This window comes from Siniperca chuatsi, linkage group LG1, assembly GCF_020085105.1.
Source record: "Siniperca chuatsi isolate FFG_IHB_CAS linkage group LG1, ASM2008510v1, whole genome shotgun sequence".
Classification (NCBI taxonomy): Eukaryota; Metazoa; Chordata; class Actinopteri; order Centrarchiformes; family Sinipercidae; genus Siniperca; species Siniperca chuatsi.
In genome coordinates this window covers 28,753,025-28,767,465 of record NC_058042.1, presented here as the reverse complement: position 1 = coordinate 28,767,465, position 14,441 = coordinate 28,753,025, and the positions used below count along the sequence as shown (strand labels likewise).

The following is a 14,441-nucleotide window of genomic DNA, read 5'->3' as shown; positions in this document are numbered from 1 at the left end:
GTGGTCATTTGAGTTGGACAGTACCAAAGTTCAAAGATCTTGTGGCCCTGTCTTGAATATGGGACTTGTATCAAACTTGAGTTTGAAGACATTCATTATGTCAGTTGATATTGTGCTTTTATGGTAAATATTCCTTCAAAAAAACACGTTAATTTCCTGTAGTAGCTGAGTCAGAGTCCAGATTTCAATCCGATTTGTGGCTGCACTTGACTCACTCATGATGCCCATGCAACCTGACACAGCTTGAGCAGTTTTGTAAAGAAGAAGAGGGATGTCCAGAGCTGATAAAGACCTATCTACACAGAATTGTATAACAAGTATAATATAACAAGTATTTGTATTTTATATTTGTAATTCATTGAGATCACTTTGTAGAGATGTTTTCACTTTGACATTCAAAGTGGGGTTTTTTGTTAAACAGTGTAAAAAAAAGTCACATTAAATATACTTTGATTCAATGCAGGATTGTCTGTGTTGATTCAATGCTGTAAGACAATAAAACATGTAGGGCTGCAACTAACAATCATTTTCATTACTGATTAAACTGCCGATCATTTTCAATGAACTGTCTGGTCTATGTGAAAGGGGAAAATGGCCATCAGAACTTCCTAAGGTGATTTCATCAAATGACTTGTTTTGTCTGACCAACACCAAATTTATTTTCTGTTTACTGTCACATAAGACAGATAAAAGCAGAGAAGCTGGAACCAGGGAATTTTAGGCATTTTTTATTGTTGATTGAAAAGTCATTAAAGTAGTTGCAGATTATTTTTCTGTAGATTTTTGATCGACAGAAACATGAAAACTTTTAAAACATGAAAACTTCCGAGGGGGGTGAATACTTTCTACAGGTACAGTAGTTAATGTTAAATCAAATTACCACAAAGCAAACATGGAGCCATGTAATACAATGCACAGAGATCAGGCCATGCACTGATCATTTGGAACATTGCAACATGTTTGAAACAGACACTGTTTCCAAAAGGTACCTGCACATCAAAATGTAAAAATGTTGCACAACTCTTCTCCAGTACTGAAGAAGAGTTGTGCAACATTTTTACATTTTGATGTGCAGGTACCTTTGTGTGACATGTGTGACGTATTTTATTAACCAAATGTTTTCGGCCATCTTGTCTTCATCTGGTTGGTCCAAAAGTCACAATGATGTCCATAAACACATTGCAGGTTTTGGGCTACAAATATGGACAAGAAGGGAAACAAATTGGGCCAGGCCAGAGTGGCACTGGAGGAGGCAAGGTATTACTGATAAATACTACTTTATACTTTACACAAACCTGTACATAATTCAGTTAACGTAACATTTAGGAGGACCTATTGGCAGAAATGGAATATAATATTTATAAGTATCTTTTCATTAGTGTTTAATCACCTGAAAATAAGAATCGTTGTGTTTTCATTACCTTAGAATAAGCCGTTTTTATCTACAGAGGGAGCGGGTCCCCTTCCACGGAGGTTGCCATGTTGCACTGCCTACAGTAGCCCAGAATGGACAAACCAATCACTGGCTCTAGATAGGGCCTTTCCCATTTTTCGCGAGTTTCGCAGCCAAGTTTCTCCAACACGCTTGGAAGGGGGAGGGTGATGGGAGCGGTATTCAAATGGTTGCAAACTGCAATTTCAACGCTTGATGCCACCAAAGCCTACACACTGGACCTTTAAGTACTGTACTAAAGTACAATTTTGTACCAATACTCTACTAGAGTATTTTTCACTTTTATGGTATTCTATACTCCTACTCTACTACATCAAAGTCACACTAAATGTCCATAAACACATTGCAGGTTTTGGGCTACAATTAAGGACACTTCTAAAAATGCAGTAACGTCTCATTCACAATTTCTCGTTTGTACTGTATTTCATATGGGCACACATGACTGTGAGGATGTGTTTTATTAGAATACTGATTAAATATATACCAGACAAATAAATAAGCAGATCAAGTACTCATAGAGCATGTAGGCTAACTATTTTGTCAAAAAAAGTGAATGATAAGCATTTAACAAACAGCCAACACTCAAAATGTCCATTATGATTTTTTTTTATTATGAGAGAAATATGACTTTACATCACCCCAAGGGTGAGAATAAAACATAAATAAAACATTCTTACAAAATGTTGTAATAAATCACGACCAAAACAATTTTTTACACTTGATTTGTTTTATACATAAATCATATTTACACATTTGTCTTTGCCCTTTTTTACATTGTTGGGAATCAAATGATTCTGTACCACTTTTATAGTACAAACATTTCCTTCGTTTCAAAGCAGAGGTATAAAAGCTTTCCTCTCTCTCCTGAGAAGATGCTGGGTTCTACTCTAGTGCATTTTATCATTAAGATTTAAGGCTACGCAGGGTTCACCTGATGGACACACTCGTTTCATGGACAGGCCTATCATCATCGGGGAGGGAGTTTGTGGTTCTGCCCGGTCGCTCCCTCCAACTGTTAGACCTTCTTTATTCCACATTAAAGCTGCTGCTGACTGGTTTCACTGAATAAGCAATTACAATCTCTGACAACGTATTTGTTTCTGCAGTCAATTACAAATGCCTACGGGAAAATGTCACAGAGTGTGAGAGCCCATGCTCATCACATTATCTCTGTACGGCAATGACCTGCTGAGAAAAATACGTCAATTTCTCACAGCAGGGAGAAAAAGAAATTAAAAAAATTGTTTCATACTTTCTGGTTGTTGTTGTTGTTGTTGTTGTTGTGTGAGGGAAGGAAACTAATTTAGTGATAGGTGCAGTGCTCCCTAGTGGTCAAAACACACCTAAAGCGACAGAGGGGAAAAAAAAAAGCCCATTCCTCTCTGTTTCTTTGACAGGATTACACCAAAGCCATAAACGATAGACATGAAGCAACTAATTGGCTGGCCCTGTAAGCCTCTTAGAAGACACACTATAATATACCAGCCTGGACATGAAGTCAAATCCTCAACACAGACGGCAAGTTAACAAACAAGCACTTAAAGACGAGACAAAAGAGGCAGCAAGAAAGCAGTTCAGTCTGCTCTGTAATTCACTGGAAAAGGGGTCCTGGGTCCTTTTTTAACTTCTTCTGTTTTTACTTCCTACCTGTCCAGCAGGTAGTTGTGTGGCCCACAGTCTGGGCGTAGTGGGGCTAAAACACAGGCTTAAAAATAAGACAGGTCAGACAAGTCACCTTGGAAACACTATATAAAAGCTACAAGTCCCCTTTTTTTAAATTTTAAACTCTAACAAAATGGAACCGCAGAATCTTTTATGTACTTTAACACATTATCTCGCTTTGGGTCATTGTTGCTTTTCATGAGCATCAGTGCCCTCAGTTAAAAAAATCCACAGAATACAAAGATCTCCTTGATTGATATCTCACACTGATGCAAAAAAAATGCATCAACATATTAGGACCAAAGTGCTTAACAACACTGATGAGTGTTGATTAATTTGAACTGATCAGAGACTCGCGCGGTACCTGCTGAGCAGTTTTAGTCATTACACATTCAAACAGGGACACATGACATCATTTGTTGTTTTTAATTAATGTCCTTTCTCATTTTCTCTAACCAGCTGCTTTGTCCCTAAATTAACAGCCTCCATTTCCTAAAACCATCAGCCGTGTGCGTTTACGGAGTCTATTATCAGAACAGAGGGAGGGAGATTGAACAAGAAAGTTGAACTCTAACAGACCATTAGTATGCTACCTGCAGAGTTACATGCAATTAAAAAACGAAGGAAAGCCCCGCTCGTCAGCACTCAGATAAAAGATGAGGGCTGTATAAAAGCCCATTGACAGGCAGATAAAGTGAGGATCAAGCTAATATCCATCCAAGGCTCTAAAACACACTAAAGGATATGAATTGAGCCATTAGACACAGGGAGATCTCAAACCTTTCATTACCGTTGAGTCTGGAAAAATAGAAGAATTTCACTCCAAAATGGAGATCCATAATTCAAATAAAGTAAAACTTAGCCAAGGAAAATGATTGATGGCATAAAGTCGTTACAAAAGATTACTTAAGTTATTATGCACCAGTTCCCTTTTGCTTACAAACTGCAGGCAAAATCAGTGGACGTAATCACATCTGCTTTTCAAATAGTGAGTAAAGGAATGTTAGGCTACAATTTTCTTTCAATGTGGCTCCTTCAGTAGCACTTTGGAATGAAACACTGAAAACACTGCACTTTTTTGATTAACACATGTTAGTAGGACACTTAGTTTAGGCAGATTCCTATGTGGTTTCAGTCTTCTATTAATTGTCGATGAAGATGATTAGCAGTGAGGAGTTTCCACTGCTGCATGGAGCTTGTTGACATTCATATCTGATTCCAAGTGGAATTTGGGTACGTCTGTGTCCTTGTATGTGTCGGTTCAGTCACATGGAAAAGGCTTCTGTAAATTAACATAACAGCCTGTTGGTGTGGAACTTTGTGCCAGGACGGACTGTTGAAAAGGGGGCTAGTTGGGGCCATAACAAATACAGAAACAGAAAGGCAGTGAAGCCTGCGACATACTTGGCAGAGCTTGTGAGGCAATCGACTGTGAAATGCTTTCAATTTGATACTTTATCACAAATTTATGATTCTTCAAAATGAAGAAACCATGGTGTCTTTGGAAAAAGGAAGCAGGGTTTTGGAGACAGAATATATGTACTGCTATTCCATGTTGCCTATTTTCATGTACTGCAAGTATATATGTCTACTTGCACACCATAACAGAATCCCTAAAATATTTTTCTTTCCAGAAACTAAAAGCAGTGGTACCTGATTTAAAAATACAAGAAAATATATATTTTTTAATTTCTCTACGTTATGATACGTAAAAATAACTAAAAGTCTTTTCAAGGGGATTTTAAAAGTGCCAAAAAGCCTGGTAGTACACTACAGTATTACATGTGTAGATTCATGTATTTCACTTGGCAGTAACACATTCCTTTGGATGTCAGAATCGCTGTGATGGGTTGAGGAGGAGGAGGAGGAGGAGGAGAGCCACTCCTCTCAGCAGAAGAAGATCTCTCCATCCAGAGGAGGCTCTGGGAGGTGCTGAGGGTCTGGAGGGAGGAGAAGACAGGAGTCAGTGTCACCGTCACAGGAGAGGATTCTCCCTGTAAGAGGATTTTTATTGCTGATTTGTTGTAACGTTTCTTCTCCAGGGGGAGTTAGTGAGCGGCGTCACCCTGCTTCACATTGATCAAACCGAAGCGCAGCGCACCGTGCCGCCATTGAGATCCATTCAGGAATTGACAGAGGCTGCCTCAGTGAGCAGCTTAATGTGCTGCATGTTAGCTCACTACTCACTGCTCATTTCAGAGCTATCATTTCATATAGAAATGTAATTTTACTTTCATGTGTATCAAAGCTTTTAATACCAAATATATTTTGCATGCATCCTGTACTGTGTATGTATTACTGTGTTCAGTGTGCCGCTGTTCTATAAATACAGGGAGACTCACAGAAACCTTTTCAAATACAGCACTAAAACAAAATGTACATACAGTAACTAAACCATATTTTCATACTTATATTAATCATAAACTCATACCCAGGTAAAGTCAGAGCCAAACCAGAGGCGTCTTCAAACCAACGTTAGAGTGTTTAAGCCTTCCCCTAAAATGTATGACAGCTGAATAATTTACTTTTCTGACTAATTTAATAATGCAAAGACAAAATCTAAGCTGTGTCCCCAATTCAGACTACATACTAAGGTTTTGAGAGTGTGGTGTGTTCAAAGTGACAAGTAAAGTACAGTCCTATGCATATTGAAAAACCCTTCATGTTTGTGTATGATGTTGATGGAGACCCACAATGCAGTGCACAAAGCAAATGGGGGAGCTCCAGGAACACCTTAGAAAGCAAAACTATTCAATTCTTTGAAAAACATTTTGCTGTGTGTTAAATGTAACTGGCAATGACACTCCAAAGTCGCAGTTTGATTGACATCTGTCAGTGCTCGTTTTGTATCATTTCCTGTTAGTATAAAACGGTTTAGTATGCGGATTGCTTGTATACTCAATACAAAAACAGCATACTATAAAGATTAGTATATAGTACCTACTGCATACAGTTAGTATGGAGTATGTATTTGGGACACAGCGACAGACTTCAGAATCACAGGACATGAAAATGGCTGGTGCTAGGACCCAGCAGACACTGCTGCAGTGGGGACAAACCAGGGGACAAACATGAAAGTACAGCACAGTGGACTGTGGCTGCATTCACTACGAGCTGAAGGAGGCAAAGAAGATAAAGAGGCAGTATAATGCAAGGTGACACTTAAAAGCAAAATTTCTTTAAAATACATCGGCAGACTGTACACCCAAGACAAGCTGAGCAGGCGATCATGAGTACTTATTATGAAATTGTTGAAGAAGAGGGTCGATGTCATTCAGTTACAAAAGTCTATGCATTTCACACACTACCACTGTGTCTCATGTGGATTTCTTACAGATGGTTTATTGAAAATGCAATGGTGATTTTAAAGGTTTTGTCATTGGCATATAAGCAGAAATAAAATATCCAGAAACCACACACACATAGAATTATGTGAATGAGGCTCGTTGTGTTTGTAAACTGCTTTACTATCAGCTTTGAATTATTATGTAAATGTATAAGTCAGCATGTTTGCTAGGTCTTCACATTTCTAAAATTAGAATTATTGAATATACACAGTATTATCTACTATTCTTTAAAAGAAAATGGGATACAACTACCATATTCAAACTTACCCCTAAGCCTTTTATAGGCAATATCTTCAGAATATTTTAGGCCTGTCTTAGCCAACACACATTTTTGGTCTAGATACTTGAAAAATTTAGGCTTAGTCCCCCTAAATAGGCATCTCTGTTCACGCCCCTGGTCATACCTGATCCTATATCGACAGTGGGTTAGTCTATGGGTTATATTTGTCTTGAAAACAACTGAAGACTTGGCATATTCTTTCTTCTAACCATCTATTTCACCCATTTGTCTGTCCAGTGCTTCCATTATCCATCCAACCTGAACATGTGTCTCATCTGAAGTGCCCTTGACAAAAACCCTCAAATCCAACTTGCTGACTCACTGTAAGACACTGAATAATTAAACTAAAAGTAAATCCGTCCACTCCCTCCTGTTCACCATTCTCTACCTGCTGTCTGTGTGCTCCCTCCTTTGCCCTTCTTCTTCTTCTTCTCCTTCCCCTCTTTGCTCTTGTTCTTGGCCAGCTGCAGCAGGCTCTTTGAGATCTGCTTGTTGGCTTCGCTGCCCTTGAGGTTGGGGTTAGTGGAGGATGAGGTAAAGGGATTGAGGCCTTTCCCTTTGGGCTTAGACCACTGGGGCTGCAGCCTCGGCAGGGAGGAGGAGGAGGAGAGCTCCAGCGGGTCCAGCTCCAGAGACTGGGAGCTGCTGGGGAACTGGGATTCATCTAACGTTGTAGAGGGAGTCCTCTGGAAGTAGAAGATTGAGGTAAGAAAGATGTACAGCTGTTATCTACATCTGTACATGTATGAAAGGTGCATATTTGAATGTTTTTGCAAGTTTATCATGTATAAAAGATGAACATAAATGTTTCCAGAAAAGAGTTTAATGGTGGAAAATGAAAACAATTTATGTTTATCTACATGTACAGGTTTTGGCATGGAAATATAACTGCTGTCTGGATTGCAGCGCAGACAGATTTGCTAGTTAGCATTCTACAAGAACTTTTTTTAAATTCGCTTTCAAGAGGACCCAGGTTCAAGCCTCCAATGCAAGCATCCATAAACAAGTGAAGTGTCATTGAGCAAAACACAGAATCCGTCCCAGCTCGCTGAGTGTCCCCCTGTAGCCGAGGAGCAACACAGAGGCAATTTTCCTGCAGGGGGGCAACAGATCATGTTATCATTATTGTTAGGATTTTAAAGCGTCCCTGCTCACCTCAGCCAGACGGAACTCTTCCATTTTGTCGAAATGCCGCTGCACAGCCTCCCTGTCCCTCTCCAGCTTCCTCTGGGCGTCTCTCAGCCTCTCCAGGTCTTTCTGGTACTCCTCCTTCTTACTCTGCAGCTCCTGCTTCTCCTCCTCCAGCTCTTTGTGCTGCCTCAAGACCTCCTCCTCCTGCAGTAGTTGGGAGGTGCATTGATGGATTTATTGAAATGTAACAGTACAAAGATGTATGTATTGTAAATTGAGAAGAAGTTACTTCATCATTGTGTAAATTGATATTACAAGTCTGTAGGTCTTCGGACTACTGCTAAGCTCCATTATCTGAGACTTAATGATGAACTATTTGCTGCCTGGGAAAGAAAATTGTATTTTCAAAACCTTTTGATTAAAAGTAACAAGTGTTATACTATATTTTTCTACCTGAAACTTCTGCTTCATCAGAATTAGAAATACTTTATTGATCCCTGAGGGGAAACTCTCGTTACGGGGATCAATAAAGTATTTCTGATTCTTGGCCATGTATATTTATTTACATGTGTGTATATATATATATATATATGTATGTATGTGTATATATATATGTATGTATGTATGTATGTATATATAATAGCTGATTAATTATTGATGCCCATTTAAGCTCACATTAAATCATGTCTCGCCACCAATCCACCTCACGTCCAAATGCATTTTAAGCTAATTTTAAAAACACACTTTGGATCTTTTGAGGTGAATTAATGCTTCCTGAACACAAGCTTCCTACTGTGTGTCAGGACCTCGCCAACGTTGGGTAATTATTCAGTGTCTGCTCATATGTCTGAAAAACTATTACAGTATTTTACAATTGCTTTGAATGCAATTTTCACAACAGAGTTTCAAATAGACTGCAGTGGTCTTTTTCTCAAGATGATAAATACAAACAGCAATGAGAAAAAAAAATTGAAAAAAAGACAAATTGCAGTTATTTATAGGAAAATCATTAACATTTTAACATTTTAGAATTGTGAGGTTGCAACATCGAAGGCATTTACCCCTTGGTGTTTAGCCATTCACATAAGGAAATTCTAAAGCAAAACACCTGAGTTAGCTAGCTTAGTATGCTATCTTTAAGCTAATCTTTAGCCATTACGCTGAACCTTTCTACCACTAGTGCAAAGTCTTTGCATCCTCCCCAGTTTTAATTTGACCCTGCAGCTTTTACCTCAGTGAAACTAAACTTTAAAAGACAGTTGTGGAATTTTTTCAGGTCTTTCAGTCAAAGGTATATTTTTGAGGCAGCTTGCCATCACTGCAGGAAACCCTGAATGTCTTGCACAATACTACATTGTAATTTATCAGGTAAAATACTCTACAAGGTAAATTACTACAGTATAAAACCATCCCACTATTAAAAATCTGCCTAGATACATAATACTATAATACACAAAACCCGTAGTAAATGATGCATAGTTACCTGTACATGCACCAGCACCTCCCTTTCAGTCAGCTGCTGTTCCCTAAGCTCCCACTCCTTCTCCCTTCTCCTCTTCTCCTCAGCATGAGCTGTCTGCTGTCTCTGCAGGGATGCCATCTCCTGCCGCTGCTTCTCCAGGCTGCGCTGCTTCTCCTGTTCAATCAGCGAGCTTGGCCGCGAGGACGGCCGCGATAAAGACGTGCAGGAGGAGGAGCGCTCACTCAGGGCCTGCCGCTGGTCCTCTATGAAACTGTCCTGCTGAACCACCACCGCCTGGGATAGACACAATCAGAGCCACAGGCCAGAGAGATTAGGTCACACACATCGTTCCTGGTATTGTCTTAAAGATATTCTTTTGTCTTTCTCTATGGATATGTTCACATTGCGCCTGAAAGTGTCTCAAGTCAGATTTGTCCCACGTAAATTCACAGAAGAAGTGATGTTTTCAAACTCACAATGACATCAAAAAGCTTCACAGAGTTGCATCATTTCATTTCTGATATACATTGTATGGAAGCCATGTTACCTGCAGAGTGCTGAGCAGGAGATGCAGATTGGAGACACTGTGGAGGACCTGCTGATGGAAAAGAGAGATCACTGAGCATCTTCTCAAAACACCCTGGTCTGTTGTGTCTTGTTCTGTTGCATGGAGAAAACTGTCTGTTTGATGTTGTCTTGCTTATTGCTGCACGTGACTTTGCTTGTTAAAATGCACCATGGATGGTGGCAGTGGTTCATTTTAAACGTTGACATTTTCTTTTAATAAGCACTAGCGGTGGATTTCATGTAATATGAATTTATCAGTAGACTATTAGACAAAGCCAGCATTGAACCGACTTGAGTATACAATGATGTGACACATTTTCCATTCAATCACTGACTAAGAGACAAGGCGACTGAGCTTTCAGCTGCCACCAATGTTTACTAGGACACAGAATGCTCCACTTAATGTTCATTGGGAATTGCAGCAAAAACAGCACTTATAACAAAGAACATCTGCAGACAGTGTTGTTGCATCAAATACTGTATAAACACAGCATGGTGTCCATAATAGTCCGTATAACAAATGGGTGGTGGGGGTGGTGGGGGTAAACAACCAGATTGTACAGTACCAGCATCTTTTGCAGGTTAAAACAAAATGTTAAACTCACACCCTGTATTTTCTGTTAAATAGCTGATTTGAACTATCCTTGACCTGTTTAGGTTGAATGACTATGAATGCACAAGTGTTTGAATTAATCTGTGTGACTGCATCTTTTCAGAACTTCTACATAAGTTGATTTAGTGAAATATCTTTGAAATAATGTTTGGATGGTTTGCCATGAAATTTGATACACATATCCATGGTGCCCAGAGGATGAAACCTACTGACTCTGGTGGTTCTGACTTTTTGCCTAGCACACCAGGAGGTCAAGTTTTCACCTAATTAGTGGAATATCTTACCTTCTACTAGATGGATTGGCACAAAACTTTGTACCAGACATTCAGGGTCAGCCAGAGGTTGAATTATAATAACTTTTGTCATCACTTGACTCATCTTACACCATCATCAGGTCAAATTTGTCCAATACTTTTGTTTATGACTGAATACCTGCAAAACTAATGACACTCCCATCAGCCTCAGCTGCACTTTGTGTTTAGTGCTATTTAACAAATGTTAGCATGCTAACACGCTAAACTAAGATGTTTAATATGAGAAACATTTTACCGGCTAAATATTAAAATTAGCATAATTGTGAGCATGTTAGCATGCTGAAGTTAGCATTTAGCTCAAACCACTGCTGTGTCTAAGTACAGCCTCACAGAGCTGCTAACATGGCTGTAGACTTGAATGACTAGACTAGAATGTCTTGTTTTAATTATTCACTAGGCGCTGTGGATGACCTTTAGAATATTTCTGTGGCATTAATGTGATTTTTAAACTTTATTTTTCTATCTTGGTGGTTTCTATTGCTACTGTACTTGTGCTGCTTGGGATGCTTGCTCTATTCTCATGCATATTTCATTTTCATCTTCTGTTTCATTTCAAGTTCTTCTTAAAGCTTGCTATTATAGACATGCTTTTATTAAATTACTTCTTCCTTTTACAGTTTACTTTGCTTGCAACATGTGTTTGCTGTCAGTTTGATCCATTTTGGTTTTTATTCCTTAGTTAACTATTTTAAATAATGCTACTAACATCTAATATCACCAATACAAACATCTATAGTGAAATAATTACTACTATTGCTGCTATAACTACTGTTTCAGCTTATAAATTTATTGATGCTGATAAAGTTGATGGTAACACAGAGTTTTGACAGTTTCCATGTAAACAGCAGCTCTAATTGAGTTAGAGACAGGAAGTGTGTTACCTCACTGTTCCTCTTCAGCAGCAGCAGCAGGTTGGCATTTCCTCCCTGCACACAAACACATACACATACTAACTACTGTACAGCCAGAACACAGTTATGACTCACATATACGCATCTTCTACTGTGTCTCATTGCGTGTGTACAGTATGTGTATGTGAGCATGCATACTGTTATATATGGCTGTATGAATGTGATTATAGCTATACATGTGGGTGTGCTGTAAAAATCTAATTGTATCTGGGTAATTATTACGACTGATACAGTAATACAGCAGTCTTGCAGCTGTATTTTAAATAACGATGGGTTAAACATCTCTAAAAACCGATTTTCCATTTACACAGAAAACCATAAACTAATATGAATATAATAGAAAACTGACAAACACTCCCTTCTTTTACTACTACCTCTGAACTTTGGCTCTATGCCAAGGATAACATGTTAAAAATCAAATGCTGCTCTTTGGTTCAGATAGTGAAATTAATGAGGAATGTCATGTTGGTTCAGAGACTAAAAACTACTTCTGTTAAGCAGTGTACTACTGTATCTTGACTCCACCAAAACATTCAAGAAACAATTATGTGCTGTCCAGCTTCTGGATATCTGCAGGATAAATGACTACAAAGTGCAGAGCTACAATAGCAGCAGCTAAAGGCGGCCCATTCATTTTCTTCCACTATTGAATTCTTACACAACTGATGGTCACCATTAGCAATGGGACCTAGCAGGAAGAGTCAAGAGGCTAATTCACTGGAGGGAGAGAAGCGGCTAAATTCATCTTAATGGTATTGTTAATGTTGGAGGACAAAAGCACCCCCACACATGGCCTCAGGTTCTCATTGAGGCGTGGGGGCGTAGCGGCTTCAGAGTCAAGAATAATTGGCTGCTGAGATCCCGACCTTCTTTAGAACACTGTCGGACTCTGTCCTGCGCAGATCTCCCGCTGTATCCTCACTCTCGTCTCTGTCTCCACCTGACATAAAGGGAAACCACAGGAGGACAGAATGAACCAGGCAGCAAAGAATACACATTCAGGTCTATTGCAAAAAAATATGAAAAGAGGGAATGTTGAAAGCTTAAAACGTTTAATGTCTAGTGCAAGGTGATGACATTTTAGAGATATTATATTAACAGTTTGGTCAATAAGTGGTCTTTTCTGTTCTGCACTTTTCCAGACATAGTTTAGAGGTTGTCAATGGGTGTCCAGTACAATTCATAGATATGCAACAAAAGTGATAAAACAGGTTCTATATGAGTGGCTGAAAAAATATGAGGGGCAGGTAGTTTTGGGGTACAAATGGATGCCTTATTTAATGTAAAGTTATTGTTTGAGGGTAACAACAGTTGTATAACAAGCAGCCACATAGTGACCAATAAAGTGGTGTAAGAACTGCAGTCTCCAGTTGCAACTGGACCATGGTCATCACCAGTCCAACAAAAAATAAGTTTTCAGAGATAATTTGTTTTTGTAAAACTGTAAAAATCACACCATGGGTTAAAATGATCATGATTTCTGCTCAGGCTAAAACAAGCTTTATGTTTAAGAGTGGGGCTGCAACAAACGATTACTTTCATCAATTAATCTGACGATTATTTCCTTGATTAATCGATGAATGGTTTTGTCTATAAAATGTTAGCAAATAGTGAAAAATACCTCCCCCTCCAAAAGATCCATTACTAATTGATTAATCTACAAATCATATCAGGTCTATTTAAATATATGAATCTCTATCAGGTCAGTAGTACAGCCTTAACAAAGTCATAGGTTCGTCACCAATGTATCAAGTGATTAGTGGCATCTTCAACTTAAGAGTCTGCAGGGTTACTGGTTGAATTAAACACTAAAACTAGCTGCAGCAGTTGTTGCTTGGAATAAAAACCTGCAGATTTTTACATCTTAAAAGTACATGATAGAGAACTGCTGACCTCAGTTTTAGTACTGATTTTGCTGATGATAAATATAAAAATCTCGTATGGGAATAATGCATAATCTGTTTTTGTATTCATTTATTTATCATATTTCTATTACTTGCGTTTTGTTTGCCTTTGCCTTTCCTTTCTTCTCTACTCACACGAATCACTTTGTCCCTGCTAAGACTTCCTTTAACTTTTTAACCAAATCTAAACTACATACAGTATGTGGTTCAGTTGACTCCTAATTTTAGGTTATATAATGTATCGATTGTTTGGCATAATGCCTCTGATGTTAACATCTGTTTCTATGTCTTTTTTGAACAAAATGAAGGATAAAATATAGTTTTAAAAACATCACACTGATAAAAACATTCTGTAATGCCATTTTTCTTTTCTTTTTTGCTGCTGATGTAGAAGTCTAGACCTCTTATGGCTCAATATCTGCAACACTGTCAGTAGAGTCACATTCTGAGCTTGCAAGCCACCAGTTCAGAGGTACTGCCCCAGGCCAAGTCTCCCTCAGGAAGCATCAGCTCTGCTGTCCAAGTTCACATCTAAAATGTTTTATCTAACTGCATTGAACAGGGGCATTGTGGGAAGTGCTGGGTGTGGTGCCTGCTCTTATGTGACCACTAAAAATCAGTTTTAGGATGAAAAGTGAAATATTTTACTTTTCAAACCTGGGCTGGGCTTTCAGCAGTGTGACCACACATTTGCAGTTCAGTCACTGAGTCGATGCAGTTATCCGCACCAGCAGGTAGGGGTTCAGTGTCTTTGACAGTTACAGGCTTCAAACATGTAAGGGATAATGTACATGTAC

General features: G+C 38.8%; 1 protein-coding gene across 9 annotated transcripts in view; it reads right to left on the bottom strand.

Annotated features, from left to right (window-relative positions):
- Positions 1–2,043: 2,043 nt before the first annotated feature.
- LOC122869224 (A-kinase anchor protein 13) overlaps positions 2,044–14,441 on the bottom strand; it is a 106,861-nt gene continuing 94,463 nt past the window's right edge. For 5 of the 9 annotated variants that reach the window (XM_044182031.1, XM_044182458.1, XM_044182621.1 and 2 more), the window contains 7 exons: positions 12,607–12,680; positions 11,711–11,755; positions 9,883–9,933; positions 9,357–9,629; positions 7,898–8,080; positions 7,131–7,428; positions 2,044–5,055 (listed from right to left, as the gene is read on the bottom strand). In XM_044182031.1, the coding sequence (XP_044037966.1) occupies positions 5,003–5,055; positions 7,131–7,428; positions 7,898–8,080; positions 9,357–9,629; positions 9,883–9,933; positions 11,711–11,755; positions 12,607–12,680 (977 nt within the window). In that variant the 3' untranslated portion in view covers positions 2,044–5,002. The remainder of the gene's footprint in view (positions 5,056–7,130; positions 7,429–7,897; positions 8,081–9,356; positions 9,630–9,882; positions 9,934–11,710; positions 11,756–12,606; positions 12,681–14,441) is intronic. The other 4 variants (XM_044182283.1, XM_044182539.1, XM_044182701.1 and 1 more) reach the window with 2 other exon arrangements.